General features: G+C 41.9%; 1 protein-coding gene across 1 annotated transcript in view; it reads right to left on the reverse strand.

Annotated features, from left to right (window-relative positions):
• Positions 1 to 483: 483 nt before the first annotated feature.
• The window catches only part of GABRR3 (gamma-aminobutyric acid type A receptor subunit rho3), a 129518-nt gene continuing 109902 nt past the window's right edge, over positions 484 to 20099 (reverse strand). Inside the window, exons 6-9 of the mRNA XM_077294114.1 lie at positions 16539 to 16679; positions 3127 to 3279; positions 1985 to 2181; positions 484 to 961 (exon numbers count right to left, since the gene is read on the reverse strand). Coding sequence (XP_077150229.1) covers positions 668 to 961; positions 1985 to 2181; positions 3127 to 3279; positions 16539 to 16679 — 785 coding nt within the window. The 3' untranslated portion in view covers positions 484 to 667. The remainder of the gene's footprint in view (positions 962 to 1984; positions 2182 to 3126; positions 3280 to 16538; positions 16680 to 20099) is intronic.

Genomic DNA, 20099 nt, shown 5'->3' on the forward strand with positions numbered 1-20099 from the left:
TTCCCCTCATCTCCAACTATTAAAAATTAGAATTTCTGAATAATAACTTAAGCATAATCTAATGCATATGTAGTATGTAGTTGGTTTAACTTGTCATTGAAATCTTGTTATATGATTTTATATCCGCCTTTTTTTTTTCAAAATTAATATTTTCTGAAACATGAAAACCTTTCAATAAAAATGTAAAGTTAAAAAATAATGCCCTAAAACTAAATTCTGATGTTATGGGGAATTTTGGGAGATGGCAGAGTTACTTTAAAATAATCTACAGTAAAATCTGCATATAACATCGGGCAATCACAATGGATTCAGACTCAACTTTTTGCTAAATTCTTGCAGCTTTTTGAGCCCTGTACCTGCACTTTCCGCATATGTCGATAGCAATGCTACAAAGGATAAGAGCCAATGCTGAGAATACGAATTCTCCAATTAGTGTTTCCATGGATTTCAGTGGAGGTCACAACAGAAGAGAACAATTAGATAACTGTAAATAAAAATATGGTGTTTTATTAGTGCAGGCACATCTCTACAAGCAACGCCGGCATCATCAATATCATTTATCATTATATTATCTCTTAGGAGGCCAATTCTGAGGATCCTTGGGTTTTTCCATGTAGAGCACATTCAGAAACTATAATCCCATGTACAACATCAGATTTATTCCCTCTCAATAGTACATGCCCCAGTAGAACAAATTAAACAAAATGTAGACAACGGGAAAGATGATCCTGGAATAAGTGTCTATGGCATGATTGTTCTCAAGGATTATTCTGCCAACATTCCCTCTGATTGATTTCTTGCGCTTCACACGAGCCGCGTCTAGGGTGGCCACGCTGGCAGCCCGGCCGCGAGACGCGCTTTCCTCAGAATGCACAGAATAGTTCAGGTCAGCGTCACTGTCGTGGTAACAGCCATCGAACGCCATGGCCTGCACCGCCTCCAGGTTCAGCGTTGTAGAAGACTGGAAAAAAAATGACATACAGGCTGGTTGTGAGACACTTACTTCTCGAAGTTCTGACATATTCTGGAGCGCTGTACAGAGAATTCCCATCCCTTACATGTAATTTGTACCATGCTTGCCCACTTGGAGGTATGGCAATCTTTGATACCTCCGCCTCTTTTCAGGCCACATACCTTTCGCACTACCACCATGCTGGGAATGTACATTTAGGCTATGTTCACACAATGAGCTTTTGGTGCGTCTTTGGCGCTGCGTATTTTTGCTGCATCAAAAACGCAGCGTTTTACAGTTCCAGTAAATTGGATGAGATTTATAGAAATCTCCGGCCCGCTGTGCTTTTTTTTAATACAGCGTAAACTGACCCGCAGTGCGTGTTTCAGATCTGATGGATGTCAATTTCTCTTGCGAATACGCAGAGTTTTATATGCGGCATTTCCCCATAGACTTGCATTAGATGCAGAAAATTTGCAAGTAAAAAACGCAGAAGCGTTCTTAGTGGGTTTCCGGAAACGCATCAAAAACACATGTAATCCGCACCTACTGCAGGCTTTATACACATTCACATATCATATTTTAAAATATTTATTTCTTGAAATCAAAGTTAACCAACTCTGTAAATATTCTTCATACAGTAGATCTTCCAGCTAGAATCGTACTGCCTAATCCCTTCTGATTATACATCTAGAACATTTACAAGTCTCAGTCACCCTCCTCTGTAGATTAGGGCAAAGAAAACATTTTTTATAAAAGAAGAAAAGCACACAAAGAGGAAACTCTCAGCACCGTGGATACACACCGACCTCACATCCAGCCTATATTACTGAGAGAGGCACTCCCACAAGAGTAAAGTCTGAAGCTTGGATCAGGCTGCAAAGTGAAAATGAAGGAATGAAGAGTGCAGGCTGATTTTGGATTTTTGGGCCGATCAGTGACTGACAGCTGTATCTGTATGCACACTTACACATAGAAAGCTGTCAGTCACTGAATTTTTTCCACTCCTCTTCCGATGTTTCGTTCCTTTACCTTTCCTCTCCGCTTTAGCTGTTTTCTTTCTTCCACTGTAGTCAGGTAATTGACGGCCGCGTATTCAATAACGGACAGGAAGACGAATAGAAAGCTGATCCACAAGTAGACGTCTACGGCTTTAATGTAAGACACCTGAGGCATTGAGGCACTGACTCCCGTGATGATTGTGGACATTGTCAGTACAGTGGTGATACCTGGAAATAATCAGCACCAGGATATGATTGCGGCAAGAAAACTGTACTTTGTGTTCTGCTAACAAAATGAATATATAATGGGCACCAGGCAGCCCCCATTGTAGTCAATAGGGCCCATCTGCTTCCATTATACAGCGGATCTGTATCCCGCATGAATTTCATTCCTCTGTTCTTGGGTCGGAAGAGATAAACTAAATTAAAATACACAAGTGTGGCTAAAGCCTTATCCAGATCCATTTGTAGCATATTACACTATCCTATCTTGTATTAATAAATGTTATAAACTTATTGTAAGCTGCAATATTGATATTTTCTTGTGCAATCGTCCTACAAGGTGATCAATAAATATATTGAAATAGAATTCAGTCTTATTTGTATTCATAGCAGTACCACATAGTGTCCAGTAGATGGCGGCCTTGTACTACAGAAGTCAGACACGGTTAGCGCCTGCAGTGCTATAATAGGATTTCTATGTATTTTTTATGACGTTTTAGGGACTAAGAGAGTTGCCAATCTTTAAGGACATTTTTTTTACCTAAATGCTTGTATTTGGAGCTAAAAATCATTTTTGCGATTGGCTTTTATTGTAAATTTTGCACTATTTTACTTTTTACTATTAGTTTCCCTGCACATTCACCATTGATGTGGTCTGTAGTCATAAATCAGTTGAAATGAGCTCAGAATAATAAGACAGAGTTAAAAACTCCCTGTGAGACAGTCAAGGTAGGCAGACTGATGGTTTCTCAGTTAACTCCTTCTGCAGCCAGTAATAGACATCGCAATACTGAGGCTCTAAAAAGTAAATGGTGCAACGTTTTTAATCAAAGCCAATTGCAGAAGTTTTTTTTTTTTTCTAAATCCCCAATTACATGCATTTAATTAAGACAATAACTTGTCCCCAGGGGTGGATAACCCCAAGGTGCTTTTCTGGGGAGTCATGCTTACCTAGTGATACTCTGGCGGGTACAGCTCTCCTGTCAATCCAGAAGGAAACCCATGACAGCATCACCATGAGCATCGCTGGGAAATAGGACTGAAGCAGGAAGAAGAAGATGTGCCGTCTAAGGATGAAGTTGATGAATAGTCTGTTGTACCATCCTATTAAACAGACAACAATTGTGTAATATTAATTCTGCAGGTTACAGGTAATTGTATACAGTGGGGAAAAAAGTATTTGATACACTGCCGATTTTGCAAGTTTTCCTACCTACAAAGAATGGAGAGGACTGTAATTATTATCATAGGTACACTTCACCTGTGAGAGACAGAATAATAATAAAATAATAATAATTTTATTTCTATAGCACCAACATAGTCCGCAGCACTTTACAAGCCAAAAAATTCAATACAAGGTAAGACAGTAGTGACATTAGGAGTGAGGGTCCGGCTGCTCGCAGGCTTAGATTCTACAAAGAAATAGGGGGACGCAAGAGGTGAAAGGTGCTTATTGTTATTTCAGATCCAGCTATTATAATAAATAGGGATTTTCATGTAAAGTTGCATGATCCGGTCATCAGTCAGTGTGTAGAAGTGCAGTTATCAGGTGCATGGAGGGTGCGGAGACATGAATAGGACGGAGCAGATTCTGAATAGTATATAGGAGGAGGGAACAGGGGAGAGTGAGGTTAGTGAGCTGAGGTGAGAGGCCTGTGTACAGAAATGTCTTTTTAAAGCACACTTGAAAATATGGGACATGGTATGAATCTAACAATAAAAGCAGAAAATCACATTGTATTATATCAAAATAATGAAACTGCATTTTATTGCATGAAATAAGTGTATGATCACCTACCAACCAGCAAGAATTCTGGCTCACACAGACCTGTTAGTTTCTCTTTAAGGCCTGTTTCACACGTCAGTGCCTCCGGTACGTGTAGTGACAGTTTTCTCACGTCCTGGAGACACTGACACATGTAGACCCATTCAAATGAATGGGTCTATGCACATGTCAGCGTGTTTTGACGGACCATGTGTTCGTGTGCAAAACACGCAGACATATCCGTTTTGCACGGATGGCCGCGGGGGAAGTAGCGCTACTGTAAGGGCTGTTCCCCTGCGTGTGGTGCTGAACCTGGCTTTCATCCTTTGTCCTCTGCTCTGCCGGCAGCAGCACGAGCAGGGAAGAAGGGATGAAAGAAAAAACAGATGTGTTGTCCCCCCTATATTTTACAACCAAACCAGCAAAACTCATAGGTGCGGGCTGCTATTCTCAGGCTTGTAAAGGGCTATCGATATGCCCCCTTCCCCAGACTAAAAAAAGCAGCCCACAGCTGCCCAGAAAAGGTGCATCTATTAGATGTGCCAATTCTGGAGCTTTGCCCAGTTCTTCCTACTTGCACTGTAGCGGTGGCAAGTGGGGTAATGAGGGGTTAATGTCACCTTCCTATTGCAAGGTGACATTAAGCCAGATTAGTAATGGAGAGGTGTCAATAAGACACCTATCCATTACTAATCCTAGAGTAAGGGGAGAACAGATGACAGCCGACTTCAGCACCACACACAGGGGAACAGCGCTTACTGTAGCGCTGCTTCCCGGGGGCCGTCCGTGTGGTCCTGTGCGCACATAGGCGGCACACCATTGCCACACGTGTGCCGCATGGATGTATCACACAAACACATGGACACAGATATCTCCCGTACCGTGTTTACTGGTACCAGAAATATCAGGACATGTGAAACCGGCCTATGAAGCGATCATACTCTGCACTCATTACCTGTATTAATTGCACTTGTTTGAAATCGTTACCTGTATAAAAGACACCTGTCCACACACTCAATCAATCACACTCCAACCTCTCCACCATGGCCAAAATCAAAGAGCTGAACAACAGTACTAGGGGCACAATTGTAGAGCTGCACAAGGCTGGGATGGACTGCAGGACAATAGGCAAGCAGCTTGGTGAGAAGGGAACAACTGTTGGACAATTATTAGAAAATGGAAGAAACACAAGATGGCTGTCAATCTTCCTCAATCTGGGGATCCATGCAAAATCTCACCTTTTGGGGTAAGGCTGATTCTGAGAAAGGTCAGGAATCAGCCCAGAACTACACAGGAGGACTTGGTCAATGACCTGAAGAGAGCTGGGATCACAGTCTCAAACATTTCCGTTAGTAATACACTACACTGTCATGGATTAAAATCCTGCAGGGCACGCAAGGTCCTCCTGCTCACACTAGCACATGTCCAGGCCCGTTTGAAGTTCACCAATAACCATTTGGATTATCCAGAGGAGGCATGGGGGAAGGTCATGTGGTCAGATGAGACCAAAATATAGCTTTTTTGGTATCAACACCACTCGCTGTGTTTGGAGAAGAAACATGAGTGCAACCCCAAGAACACCGTCCCAACCGTGAAGCATTGTGGGGGAAACCTCAGACTTTGGGGTGCTTCTTTCTAAAAGGGACAGGAAGACTGTACCGTAATGAAGGGAGGATGAATGGGATCGTGTATTGCAAGATTTTGGCCAACAACCTCCTTTCCTCAGTAAGATAATTGAAGATGGATCGTGGATGGGTCTTCCAGCATGACAATGACCCAAAACACACAACCAGGGCAACTAAGGAGTTGCTCTGTAAGAAGATTTCAAGATCCTGGAGTGGCCTAGCCGGTCTCCAGACCTGAACCCAAAATAAAATCTTTGGAGAAAACTGAAACTCAATGTTGCCCTGCGACAGTCCCAAAACCTGAAAGATCTGGAGATGATCTATGGAGGAGTGGGACAAAATCCCTGCTGCAGTGTGTGCAAACTGTAATTGCAAACAAAGGTTTCTCTACCAATTATTAAGTTCTGATTTTCAAATTGCATCAAATTGTACCAAATACTTATTTTATGTAAAAATCATACAATGTGATTTTCTGTTTTTTATTTATAGATTCTGCCTCTCACAGTTGAAGTGTACCTATGATAAAAATTGTGATCTCTCCATGCTGTGTAGGTGGGAAGACTTACAAAATCGGCAGTGTATCAAATACTTATTTTCCCCAATGTACACTGGTTTTATTGTTTTATGCCGCATGTAATGGGATTGGCTTCTACAACCTCTTTAATTCCTTATATAAGCCAATTTTCCATACTATTACATAGAAAGTGGAAATATGAAGAGATCCCACAACGAAAGTAAAAATTAACTTTTATTACAATATTATATAAAAGCAAAATAAAAAAGCAAATATACTGTTAATGGACACCGAACAGTTAATCACATAGGCCAATAAATACAATAAATACAGGTAATTAGATAGCTCCAGCTATAAATACTAATTTTACATCTGACACAGAGAACATATACTGTAAGTACAACGTAAGAAAATAGAGTATAAGGAGAATACCTCAAGACTCATAAGAAAAACACTATAAATGGCCCCCAAACCAGCCTTATAAGGTTAATAGCAATATTTTAAGTTCCATATCCACAATTGGAAAAAAAAAACGTACCTACATTACCATCAATGGACGGCAAATAAATTAGGAGTCCCCATATGTGTCAAACGTGATCACAAGACATATAAGATGATATACATATATGTTTCTAATGCCAGAAAACTGCTATGTGCTTACCGAATTCAACGTACGTGCATCTGTTCGGCGTCCACTCACCCCGACGTACGTTTCGCCGCCAGCTTCTTCCGGGGGCATGGGATTGGGGGCCATATATAGTGTTTTTCTTATGAGTCTTGAGGTATTCTCCTTAATATACTCTATTTTCTTACATTGTACTTATATGTTCTCTATGTCAGATGTAAAATTAGTATTTATAGCTGGAGCTATCTAATTAACTGTATTTATTGCATTTATTGGCCTATGTGATTAGCTGTTCGGTGTCCATTAACAGTATATTTGCTTTTTATTTTGTTTTTATATAATATTGTAATAAAAGTTAATTTTTACTTTCGTTGTGGGATCTCTTCATATTTCCACTTTCTATGTAATAGTATGGAAAATTGGCTTATATCATGATTTGAAGTACCCGATTTGTTATGTGGGACTTTTTGCGTGCTCTTTAATACCTTGGCAACATCTGATGCACATGTACGGTGGATGTGCGCACTCCTTGCATTGAGCAGGCTCAGGAACTGGGCCTGTTCCATATAGTGACGGTGGTGATATACAAAGAGAAAAAAGGAGTACAAAACTGCCCATGTATAAAAAATATATAACAATTATTTATTAATCATCATAAAATCACCACATACATGATTATAAAAAGATTTTTCCAAAGACAAAGAAATATGAAGTGAAGGACACAGAACAGAAAAAGCTCCCAGTCCCCTGAGGAAGCCCACGCGAAACGTACGTTGGGGCTGCATGGTCTGACCTGTTGCCTGGACGAAATTGGGTGAGATTATATTGATATAAGGATCTGCCCTACCTACACCTTAGCCATGTGTATAGGGATATAGCCATATTGGCTTTATGCTTCTTTTACTCTATTTATGGTGGTTAGATAGCGGTGTAATACGGAATATATACTATGATCTCTGACTTCCCAGTCCTGTGATATATGCAAGTGTTGGACCTTTTTCTGTTCTGTGTCCTTCACTTTATATTTCGTCGTCTTTGGAAAAATCTTTTTATAATCATGTATGTGGTGATTTTATGATGATTAATAAATAATTGTTATATATTTTTTTATACATGGGCAGTTTTGTACTCCTTTTTTCTCTTTGTATATTATTGCATTTTGGAGTACTGTAGCCAGTTTTTAACAGTGTAATTTTTATTAATTTTTTTCTGGGTTTTTTATTTATAGTGAGGGTGGTGGCTGTGTTACACAGCGTGCACCCAAAAGTAGGTGCTGCAACGATTGTGCGTGATGGGATCGCCGGGAACCAAAGAGTTGCCACGTCAGCAATCAACATCTGTCATGGTATTACTACAATGAAGCCCGGCTGTGGATGGGTGTTATGATCCCAATGGCAGAGGATCTCTGATATTCCGGCAAGATAGCAAAAATATAAAGACTGCTCTAGGGAGGTGGAAACTGGGCTAACCGCATACCTGATCCTGACACAAACAACTAAAAGTAGCCGGTGAACGTGCCTACGTTGGTTCTAGACGTCTCGAGCCAGCCGGAGAACTGACTACCCCTAGAGGGAAAAAATAAGACCTCGCTTGCCTCCAGAGAAATTGAACCCCAAAGATAAAGAAAGCCCCCAACAAATAATAACGGTGAGGCAAGAGGAAAACACAAACGTAGAGATGAACTAGATTCAGCAAAGTGAGGCCCAATAGTCTAGATAGCAGAAAATAGATAGTGGACTATGCGGTTAGCAGAAAACCCTACAAAACATCCACGCTGAACATTCAAGAACCCCACACCGACTGACGGTGTGGAGGGAGAATATCAGCCCCCTAGAGCTTCCAGCGAGTCAAAAATCAAATGTAAAGCAAGCTGGACAAAAACACTGAATAATGCAAACGATCCAAATTGTACAAAACAGACTTAGCTTTTCTTGCATGAGGCAGACTGAAAGGAATCCGGAGGAGACCAAATAGGTCTGGATACAACGATGCCAGGCAAGAGACTGAGTCCAGAGGAGACTCAAATAGGAAACACCCGCTGCTTAACGACACAGCTGGAGCTCAGGCCTGCAACAAGACATACCTAACACAATACCGTTAGTGACCACCAGAGGGAGCCCAGAAACACAGTTCACAACAGTACCCCCCCCTTGAGGAGGGGTCACCGAACCCTCACCAAGACCCCCAGGGCGATCACGATGAGCAGCGTGAAAGGCATGAACCAAATCAGCCGCATGAACATCAGAGGCGACAACCCAGGAATTATCCTCCTGACCATAGCCTTTCCACTTAACTAAATACTGGAGTTTCCGTCTAGAGATACGAGAATCCAGAATCTTCTCCACCACGTACTCCAACTCGCCCTCAACCAAAACCGGGGCAGGAGGCTCAACAGCAGGAACCATAGGCACCACGTACCGCCGCAACAAGGACCTATGGAACACATTATGAATAGCAAAAGACGCTGGAAGGTCCAAGCGAAAAGACACCGGGTTAAGGATTTCCAAAATCTTATAAGGACCGATAAAGCGAGGCTTGAACTTAGTAGAGGAGGAGACTTTCAAAGGAACATGCCAAGAAGACAACCAAACCAAATCCCCAACACGAAGTCGGGGACCCACACCGCGGCGGCGGTTGGCAAACCGCTGGGCCTTGTCTTGTGACAATTTCAAATTGTCCACCACATGGTTCCAAATCCGCTGCAACCTATCCACCACAGAATCAACCCCAGGACAGTCAGAAGGTTCAACCTGACCCGAGGAGAAACGAGGATGAAAACCAGAGTTGCAGAAAAAGGGTGAAACCAAGGTGGCAGAACTAGCCCGATTATTAAGGGCAAACTCGGCCAGTGGCAAAAAGGTAACCCAGTCGTCCTGATCAGCAGAAACAAAACATCTCAAATAAGTCTCTAACGTCTGATTAGTTCGCTCGATCTGGCCATTAGTCTGAGGATGAAAAGCCGACGAAAAAGACAAATCAATACCCATCTTAGCACAAAAGGATCGCCAGAATCTGGACACAAACTGGGATCCTCTGTCAGATACAATATTCTCAGGGATGCCATGCAAACGAACCACATTCTGAAAGAACAAAGGAACCAAATCAGAGGAGGAAGGCAACTTAGGCAAGGGCACCAAATGGACCATTTTAGAAAAACGATCGCACACCACCCAGATGACAGACATCTTCCGAGACACCGGAAGATCCGAAATGAAATCCATGGAAATGTGCGTCCAAGGCCTCTTTGGGATAGGCAAGGGCAAAAGCAACCTGCTGGCAAGAGAACAGCAAGGCTTAGCCCGAGCACAAATCCCACAGGACTGCACAAAAGAACGCACATCCCGCGACAAGGAAGGCCACCAAAAGGACCTGGCCACCAAATCTTTGGTACCAAAAATCCCAGGATGTCCCGCCAACACCGAAGAATGAACCTCAGAAATAACTCTGTTGGTCCATCCATCAGGGACAAACAATAACTCTGGTGGACAACGATCAGGCCTATCAGCCTGAAATTTTTGCAGCCCTCGTCGCAAATCTGGGGAAATGGCAGACAAAATTACTCCCTCTCTGAGAATACCAGCCGGCTCAGAGACTCCCGGAGAATCAGGCACAAAACTCCTAGAAAGTGCATCAGCCTTCACGTTCTTCGAACCAGGCAGGTACGAGACCACAAAGTCAAAACGGGAGAAAAACAACGACCAACGGGCCTGTCTAGGATTCAGGCGCTTGGCAGACTCGAGGTAAATCAGATTTTTATGATCAGTCAAGACCACCACACGATGTCTAGCTCCCTCGAGCCAATGTCGCCACTCCTCAAATGCCCACTTCATGGCCAACAACTCCCGATTACCAACATCGTAGTTCCGCTCAGCAGGCGAAAATTTCCTTGAAAAGAAGGCGCATGGCTTCATCACGGAGCCATCAGAACTTTTTTGCGACAAAACAGCCCCTGCACCAATTTCAGAAGCATCAACTTCAACCTGGAAGGGAAGAGAGACATCCGGCTGGCACAAGACCGGCGCTGAAGTAAACCGACGCTTCAGCTCCCGAAAGGCCTCCACGGCCGCAGGAGACCAATTCGCAACATCAGAACCCTTCTTGGTCATATCCGTCAAAGGTTTAACCACGCTGGAGAAATTAGCGATAAAACGACGGTAAAAATTAGCAAAGCCCAAGAACTTCTGCAGGCTCTTAACAGACGTGGGCTGAGTCCAGTCATGAATGGCACGGACCTTAACTGGGTTCATCTCCACAGTAGAAGGGGAAAAAATAAAACCCAAAAAAGAAACCTTCTGTACCCCAAAGATACATTTTGAGCCCTTCACAAATAGAGCATTCTCCCGCAAAACCTGAAACACCATCCTGACCTGGTTCACATGGGACTCCCAATCATCAGAAAAAAACCAAAATATTATCCAGATAAATAATCATAAATTTATCCAGATATTTCCGGAAGATGTCATGCATGAAGGACTGAAACACAGAAGGAGCATTAGATAATCCGAAAGGCATCACCAGGTACTCAAAATGACCCTCAGGCGTATTAAATGCCGTTTTCCATTCATCTCCCTGCTTTATGCGCACAATGTTATACGCACCACGAAGATCTATCTTGGTGAACCAACTGGATCCCTTAATCCGAGCAAACAAATCAGACAACAATGGCAAAGGATACTGAAATTTAACAGTGATCTTATTCAGAAGACGATAATCAATACAAGGTCTCAGAGACCCGTCTTTCTTGCCCACAAAAAAAAATCCTGCACCAAGAGGGGACGAGGATGGGTGAATATGTCCCTTCTCCAAAGACTCCTTTATATAACTCCACATCGCGGCATGCTCTGGCACAGATAAATTAAAGAGTCGTTCCTTAGGAAACTTACTACCAGGAATCAAATCTATAGCACAATCACAGTCCCTATGAGGGGGCAGGGCACTGGACCTGGCCTCATTAAATACATCCTGAAAGTCTGACAAAAACTCAGGGATCTCAGAAGGAGTAGAAGAAGCAATAGACACCAATGGAGAATCGCCATGAATCCCCTGACACCCCCAACTAGACACAGTCATAGCTTTCCAATCTAAAACTGGATTATGGGCCTGTAACCATGGCAGACCCAAAACGACAACATCATGCATTTTATGCAGTACCAAAAAACGAATCACCTCCTGATGTACAGGAGTCATGCACATGGTCACCTGCGTCCAATACTGAGGTTTATTCTCTGCCAATGGCGTAGAATCAATTCCTCTAAGAGGAATAGGATTTTCCAAAGGCTCCAGGACAAAACCGCAGCGCTAGGCAAACGACAAATCCATCAGACTTAAAGCAGCACCAGAATCCACAAAAGCCATAACTGAGTAAGAAGATAATGAACAAATTAAAGTCACAGACAAAATAAACTTAGGCTGAAAAGTACCAATGGCGACAGGATTAACTTTTTTCTTTAAACGTTTAGAGCATGCTGAGATAACATGTGTTGAATCACCACAGTAGAAACACAACCCATTTTGACATCTATGATTTTGTCGCTCGGCTCTGGTCAGAATTCTGTCACATTGCATAGAATCAGGTGACCGTTCAGACAACACCGCCAAAGGATTAACAGATTTGCGCTCCCGCAAACGTCGATCAATTTGAATGGCTAGAGCCATTGAATCATTTAGACCTGTAGGGATAGGAAACCCCACCATCACATCTTTAATGGCTTCAGAAAGACCATTTCTGAAATTTACGGCCAGTGCACACTCATTCCATTGAGTAAGCACGGACCATTTCCGAAATTTTTGGCAATATACCTCAGCTTCGTCCTGACCCTGAGAGATAACCAGCAACATTTTTTCAGCCTGATTTTCAAGATTAGGCTCCTCATAAAGCAAACCAAGTGCCAGAAAAAATGCATCAACATTCACCAATGCAGGATCTCCTGGCGCCAGAGAGAAGGCCCAATCCTGAGGGTCGCCGCGCAAGAAGGAAATAACAATCTTAACTTGCTGAGTGGAATCACCAGAGGAACGAGGTTTCAGAGACAGAAACAATTTACAATTATTCCTAAAATTCAGGAATTTAGATCTATCTCCAAAAAACGGCTCAGGAATAGGTATTTTTGGTTCAGACATAGGGCTATGGATAACAAAATCCTGAATGCTTTGCACCCTAGCAGCAAGCTGATCCACACTAGAAGTCAGAGTCTGGACATTCATATCTGCAGCAGAGTTTCAGCCACTCAGAGAAAAAGGGGATGGAAGAAGCTAGGCAAACTGCAGCAAAAAAAAAAAAAAAAACTCAGAACTTCTTTTTAATCCCGCTTCTGCGATGCATTAAACCTTTTCTTTTGGCCTGGCATTCTGTTATGATCCCAATGGCAGAGGATCTCTGATATTCCGGCAAGATAGCAAAAATATAAAGACTGCTCTAGGGAGGTGGAAACTGGGCTAACCGCATACCTGATCCTGACACAAACAACTAAAAGTAGCCGGTGAACGTGCCTACGTTGGTTCTAGACGTCTCGAGCCAGCCGGAGAACTGACTACCCCTAGAGGGAAAAAATAAGACCTCGCTTGCCTCCAGAGAAATTGAACCCCAAAGATAAAGAAAGCCCCCAACAAATAATAATGGAGAGGCAAGAGGAAAACACAAACGTAGAGATGAACTAGATTCAGCAAAGTGAGGCCCAATAGTCTAGATAGCAGAAAATAGATAGTGGACTATGCGGTTAGCAGAAAACCCTACAAAACATCCACGCTGAACATTCAAGAACCCCCACACCGACTGACGGTGTGGAGGGAGAATATCAGCCCCCTAGAGCTTCCAGCGAGTCAAAAATCAAATGTAAAGCAAGCTGGACAAAAACACTGAATAATGCAAACGATCCAAATTGTACAAAACAGACTTAGCTTTTCTTGCATGAGGCAGACTGAAAGGAATCCGGAGGAGACCAAATAGGTCTGGATACAACGATGCCAGGCAAGAGACTGAGTCCAGAGGAGACTCAAATAGGAAACACACGCTGCTTAACGACACAGCTGGAGCTCAGGCCTGCAACAAGACATACCTAACACAATACCGTTAGTGACGACCAGAGGGAGCCCAGAAACACAGTTCACAACAGATGGGCTTCAAAGGAGAGAGTCATCTTTTACAATAAACTGCTCTTCTATGGTAACATTTTTACATTATTGCAATGTATTAAAAGAAAAAAAAAGAAAATGGTCTTCAAAGGGTTAAAGGATAAGTTTATGTTCACTCAGTGTGGATTCCGGAAAGGATTCAGCTCCAAAATCCACATCAAAAACCATTTGAAATGCTGTCAATGGAAAAATCCTGCTTAGGCTATGAGCACACAGAGTTTTTTTAGGAGTCTATTAGAGGGGATCTGCTTCAAAAAATGCCTGAAAAATTGCTCAAAAAAAGCTTAAAACATTCTCCCTATTCATTTCTATTGAAAAACAGTCTTTTAATTTTTTTTTAATCATCTTTAGATTTTCATAAACGCCAAGAGGATACAAGAAGTGACCTGTCCGTTCTCCAGGCGTTTCCCACTATGAAGTCATAATTTAGAACGTCAATGGGATGCTACTAAAAGGACACAGGCACTGGGTGTCTTTTCAAACATTTTTCAAGTGTTTTTGAGGTGTTTTATTCACCGTCTACTGAGTTTCAAAAAACATGACAAAATCGCCCACAAAAAACTCTTAAAAAACACGATATAGAAAAAGATACGGTAAGCAAACAAATGTTAGCAAAACAATATAAAAAAAGAATATTTCCTAACAAAAGACACTGCACAGAAAAACAGTTTCCTGAAGTGGTTCCCACTTGAAAAACTCATAATTTGTGAATGCTTGAAAAAAAAAAAAACAACTCTGTGCACATACCCTTATAAAACGCATCATGAAAAAGAAGCAAAGTGTCAATTCTTGAGGCTTTTCAGTGACTAAAAAAGAAGAAACAAGTGCCCCATGCACAAAAAAACACTTATTAAAGCAGTAGAGAAACACACGCAAAAACTTGCTTTTTTTTATGCGGTTTTCGAACATAGGTTTTTCAGCTGGAAATATTGACATAAAAAAATGTGTGTGCACATATCCTATCGTTTGACATGATTTTTTTTATATATGTTCTGCTGGTCGATGAGGATCTGAGAATGGAAACCTCACTGATGGCTCAAAACACAGCTCTGAAGAACTCCAGAAAGCAACAGCGTCCAACTACTACATGGACGAGCGCTCGGACAGAGTGGTGTATGGACTCAATGGAAAGTCTATGGCCTGATTCATTAACACTGGAGGTTAGGACTATCCCGATGGGTCACCTTGTCGCGGTGAGATGGCTTTTATGCTTTTTTGATAAAAATAGCGTTAACTAAGTACCCTATGTAATTTACATGTACCATCTATTACTATTTACTTATTTACTTGCTGTGGCGTATATGCTCATTTTTTTTGCTTTTTTCTAGGGTTTTGTCTATGAAATGGCTACACTGTGAACGCGCTCTTACACTTTGCACATACATCAGCTTATAGCCCAATTCAGTTTTTTTTTGTTGTTATCTCTTGTACTTTGTACAAACTGTGCTGTGACTCCCCTTTCTGAGCTGTGTAGCTTCCCACCTATGGGTGTCTCAGTTGGGCTGTGTCCGGCTCGGCCCTTATTCACATTGACGTTGTTTGACACACGGTAAGGACCATCAAGATGGAATTACTTTAATGAGGGACGAGCAGGAATAAGACACACCGAATTCATTAAGACGCGCATTCCACTTAATAAATTAGATGCATCTTCCCAGTGGCATCCTACTAGAAATTACTGGAGTAACATTTTGGCATAAGAAACGCCTCCACTATTAAAGAATTTGACAGGTGGGCATCGCCATGCTCCATCCTGCCCAGCTTTGCCCACTGGACAAAAGTGACTTAGAAATGGAAAAAGTTGCAAAATCTTTATAAAACTTTTTTCGTACAAAAATTTTGCAACTTTTCAATGTGTTTTATGTCAGAATTTTTGCATCAACACTTTAGTGAATTGAGGCAATTGCAACCATCCACCAATTTTTGGACATGCTCATGTAGATGATGAACGGTGCTTGCTGAGGTGAATTCTTCAGAGCAGTGTTTTGTGCGATCGATGGGGTCTCAGTACCCAAACTTCCACTGATCAGCAGCAAAGTGATTGCTTGATTGCGACCAATTAAAACTCCTCCTAGATGTAGTCTTAAATATTACCAAGAATCCCAGTAGTTGGAGCTCCCACTGATCTAGCGTTGATCACTGGTAACTTGGTGCAGACGTCCATGTATTCTCTCATCCAAGAGAATCGGGCAGATTATGTAAATCACATCCTGATCAAACTCTGATCAGAGGGTGAGCATAGTGCGATCTGGTTCTATACAATGAGGAGAAGATGGAGAAAAAAAATCTCCATCGTCTCCATTCTGTGAGGCTGCAGAAATTGGACTGTACTCAGATGTCGTCTAAGTGCGGTCCGATGATTTCTACTCACTCATTGACTTGCATGGCAGAGTGCAATCCGATTATCGGATCAAACTTGGGCATGCAGCGATCTTTTTCCTTAGACAGACTCTGTCTGAGGAAAATGTCGTACATTTGCACGGCCCCGTAGACTGACATTGGTCCGAGTGCGATCAAATGTTTTGTCAGATAGCACTCAGACCGAAAATACAGCCATGTGCACGAACCCGATAGATGATAAACCCTTCTAGCTGGAATACCCTTTTAGGTGTTGTCCACTTTGGAAAGCCCATTTTATACTTGGGTTTGGTGTTCTTGATCCACAACTGTTATAGACGAGAGCATTTGTCTAACTATACCTACCTGTGCTAGTGTACAAGGCCAGGCCACTAGATGCACTGAACTCTTCAATGAAAAACTGGGACAGTGCAATATGTTCATCGGTTACTAGAGACTCATTCCCTTTCTTCCAGTACAGCATGAGGTCATCCTCATTGTAGGCATCTAAGAAAGAGCAAATCAAGTTATGTCCAGGGCAAGCACAGTATATCATTGTATCATTAGCATTATTTTCTAAGGAGACCACCTAATAGGAAGGCAACTTACTGGAACTGGTGGCATTCCCATAGGAAATAAGGAGAGTAGTAATTGCTCAAATTACAAATGTGACTCTCCATTAACAAGAGCGCTTCACCCTTCAAAAATTCTATAAAGAATATGAGGTCACTGTACAGTAAGAGCAGTTGTACAGGGTGTCCAATTGTTTTGACCCCAATGCCACAGCTTACAATTTAGGTGTCTAAAGCGGCCAGAGGACCTTTCCAATTTGCGTATCCATTTATTTGCTTTCATACAAAAAAAATCAATGATGAAATACTGATGGTAAAACCTGAAACATTGAGCAACGCTGACGAAAATCAAGATCGTTTTTTTTTAAATAACTAATTAGAAGTTTTTGAGCAACGGCAATTTTTTTCACCATTTCTCCCATATTTTGGGGCATTTTTTTACTGGCGTTTTACAGCTTTTTTTTTTAAAGAAAAATACATTTAACAATGAAGAAACAAATAATGGATTTTCAAGCAAAAATGCTGGAAAAATGCTCAAGAAAACCCTTGGCGTCTTCTCGGCATCTCTTCAGAGCCTTTCTCATTGACTTCTATTATAGAGAGACTTCAGAGCAGAAGACACCAGAAAAATGGTCCAGTCACGTCTATTAACTATTTGACACTTTGAAACCTAAAGTGGATAAAAGACGCTTAAAAGACCTAACACATAAGCAAGTAGTAGAAATGTATATGTTCATTCTTTTGAATGGGACGCCAGTAGAAACTTCAACTGGATGTGACCCGCTGGACCCGGACCGCGACACCCATTGGACCGGACCGCACCTGGGTGAGTATAATCTAACTTGTTGTCTTATCTTTCAGGTTACATCGGGGGCTTATCTACAACATTATAGAATGCTGTAGATAAGCCCCTGATGGCGGTGGCTGCAGCTTATAGGCCAAAAATGGGGTGACTGATTTCCTTTAAACACAGCCTGTTCTTGGCACAAAGCGAAGCATAAAGTAAAGAGTCCATTCAAAGGTAGTGCAGGTTCGCCTGGTTAGAGTCTAGCTTATTAGACCTTTAGCAAAGATACTCCTGAAGATCTGCACATGTCCACACACAGACCATGTGAGAGACAAACAGACCCCATTTTACAATGTGAACCACACCCAGGGGGTAGAGATATGTTGAACAGCTATTCCACCCAACTCTTTAGCTGTTCACTATAAACCTGGCCATGTCCCTACTAACCCATCTTTGTACTATGTGTTCTAGAGCATTACTCCAGGTTTACATCACAGAGGACATCCATTTCCATGAGATATATCTTCCATCCACTATGTGTCAGGCACCCACATTATAATATACATAATTTATTTAGGATGGGGGTCCATGGTTCAAGTCCTGCACCGGGACCCATCAGAATTTACTTATGCCACTGTTAGTGCTTCTTCAGGATGGTTTCGGACCAGACCCATTTGCCAAAAATGTTGTGTGCACACACTAAGCCAGTACAGCATAGTTTTTGAACAAAAAATGCCTCAAGAAAATGCTGGTTGCGTTTTTCTTTAAGTGTCTTCTTTAGTGTCTTTTTGGTTGTTTTTGCAAAAGCTTTCTTTTTTATTTTAAATATAACCCACATGAAGAATGGTCAGGTCACTTCATTGGGTCACTTCACGGATTTCAAAGCCTGAAGTGACTAAAAGAAGTGAAAATGATGGAACGTATGGACAAGTCATTTTGAAGTTGCTGTTCTTATGTTCACTCTTTTTGGTGGTCAGTTTCTACCTGAAAGAAACATCGTCTGCACATGCCCTAAGGATTTGTGCACATAGCGTTTTTTTTCAGGCAGATTCTCCCTGAAAACCGTATGAAAATACAGCCCATAAAATGAACATAATGTGAAACAATATTGAAATTACATTGCTGGGCACTTTTTTTCGCCCAATGTCACTTTTTTTACCGCGACATGTTCAGTCCGTTAGGCGACCAATGGCAAACTCCAAAACATCCTAACAGGTCAAGTTACATGTTAACATGGGAACCCTTCTTTGATATCACCTTCACAATTCTTGCATCATTGAACTTGTGAGTTTTTGGAGAGTTTCTGCTTGTATTTCTTTGCATGAAGTCAGAATAGCCTCCCAGAGCTGCTGTTTTGATGTGAACTGCCTCCCACCCTCATAGATCTTTTGCTTGATGATACTCCAAAGGTTCTCTATAGGGTTGAGGTCAGGGGAAGATGGTGGCCACACCATGAGTTTATCTCCTTTTATGCCCATAGCAGCCAATGACTCAGAGGTATTCTTTGCAGCATGAGATGGTGCATTGTCATGAATGAAGATGATTTTGCTCCTGATGGCTCGTTTCTGGTTTTTATACCATGGAAGAAAGTCGTCAGTCAGAAACTCTATATATTTTGCAGAGGTAGTTTTCACACCTTCAGGAACCTTAAAGGGCCCTACCAGCTGTTTCCCCATGATACCGGCCCAAAACTTGACTCCTCCACCTCCTTGCTGACGTCGCAGCCTTGTTGGGACATGGTGGCCATCCACCAACCATCTACTACTCCATCCATCTGGACTATCCAGAGTTGCTCGACACTCATCAGTAAACAAGACTGTTTGGAAATTAGTCTTCATGTTTGTCTGGGCCCACTGCACCTGTTTGTGAACACTGTTTAGGGGTGGCTGAATAGTAGGTTTTGAGGTTCGAGGGACTCCAGAGGCACCAGCAGCTTCAAATAACTTTGCTGCTTTGTAATGGTATTTTGGCAGCTGCTCTCTTAATCCGATAAATTTGTCTGGCAGAAACCTTCTTCATTATGCCTCTATCTGCATGAACTCTGTCTGTGCTCTGTTTCAGTCACAAATCTCTTCACATTATGATGATAACTCTTAAGTTTTCGTGAAATATCTAATGTTTTCATACCTTGTCCAAGGCATTGCACTATTTAACGCTTTTCAGCAGCAGAGAGATCCTTTTTAGTTCCCATATTGCTTGAAACACCTGTGGCCTGCTTAATAATGTGGAACATCATTTTTAAGTAGTTTTCGTTTAATTAGAATAACCTGGAAAACTAATTCTCACATGTGTTTAAGATTGATTTCAGTGATCCATTGAGCCCTGAGACATGATACCATCCATGAGCTTATTTGAAAAACAAAACAATTAAATCTTTATGACACTTAAATCCAATTTGCATAATAATTTGGAACACGGTATAGATACTGGTGCAGCAGACGATGATTCACAGGCAAATTCGCTGTTTTCCTAAAGGTGGCTGTGTCATTGTTCTTCTGTAGGGATTAGTGAACGTGAACAGATAAGGTGTTACAGAGTATGCTCCTGTGCTAACCAAGTGTATTCAGT

Source organism: Ranitomeya variabilis, chromosome 3 (genome assembly GCF_051348905.1).
Source record: "Ranitomeya variabilis isolate aRanVar5 chromosome 3, aRanVar5.hap1, whole genome shotgun sequence".
In the NCBI taxonomy this organism is placed as follows: domain Eukaryota; kingdom Metazoa; phylum Chordata; class Amphibia; order Anura; family Dendrobatidae; genus Ranitomeya; species Ranitomeya variabilis.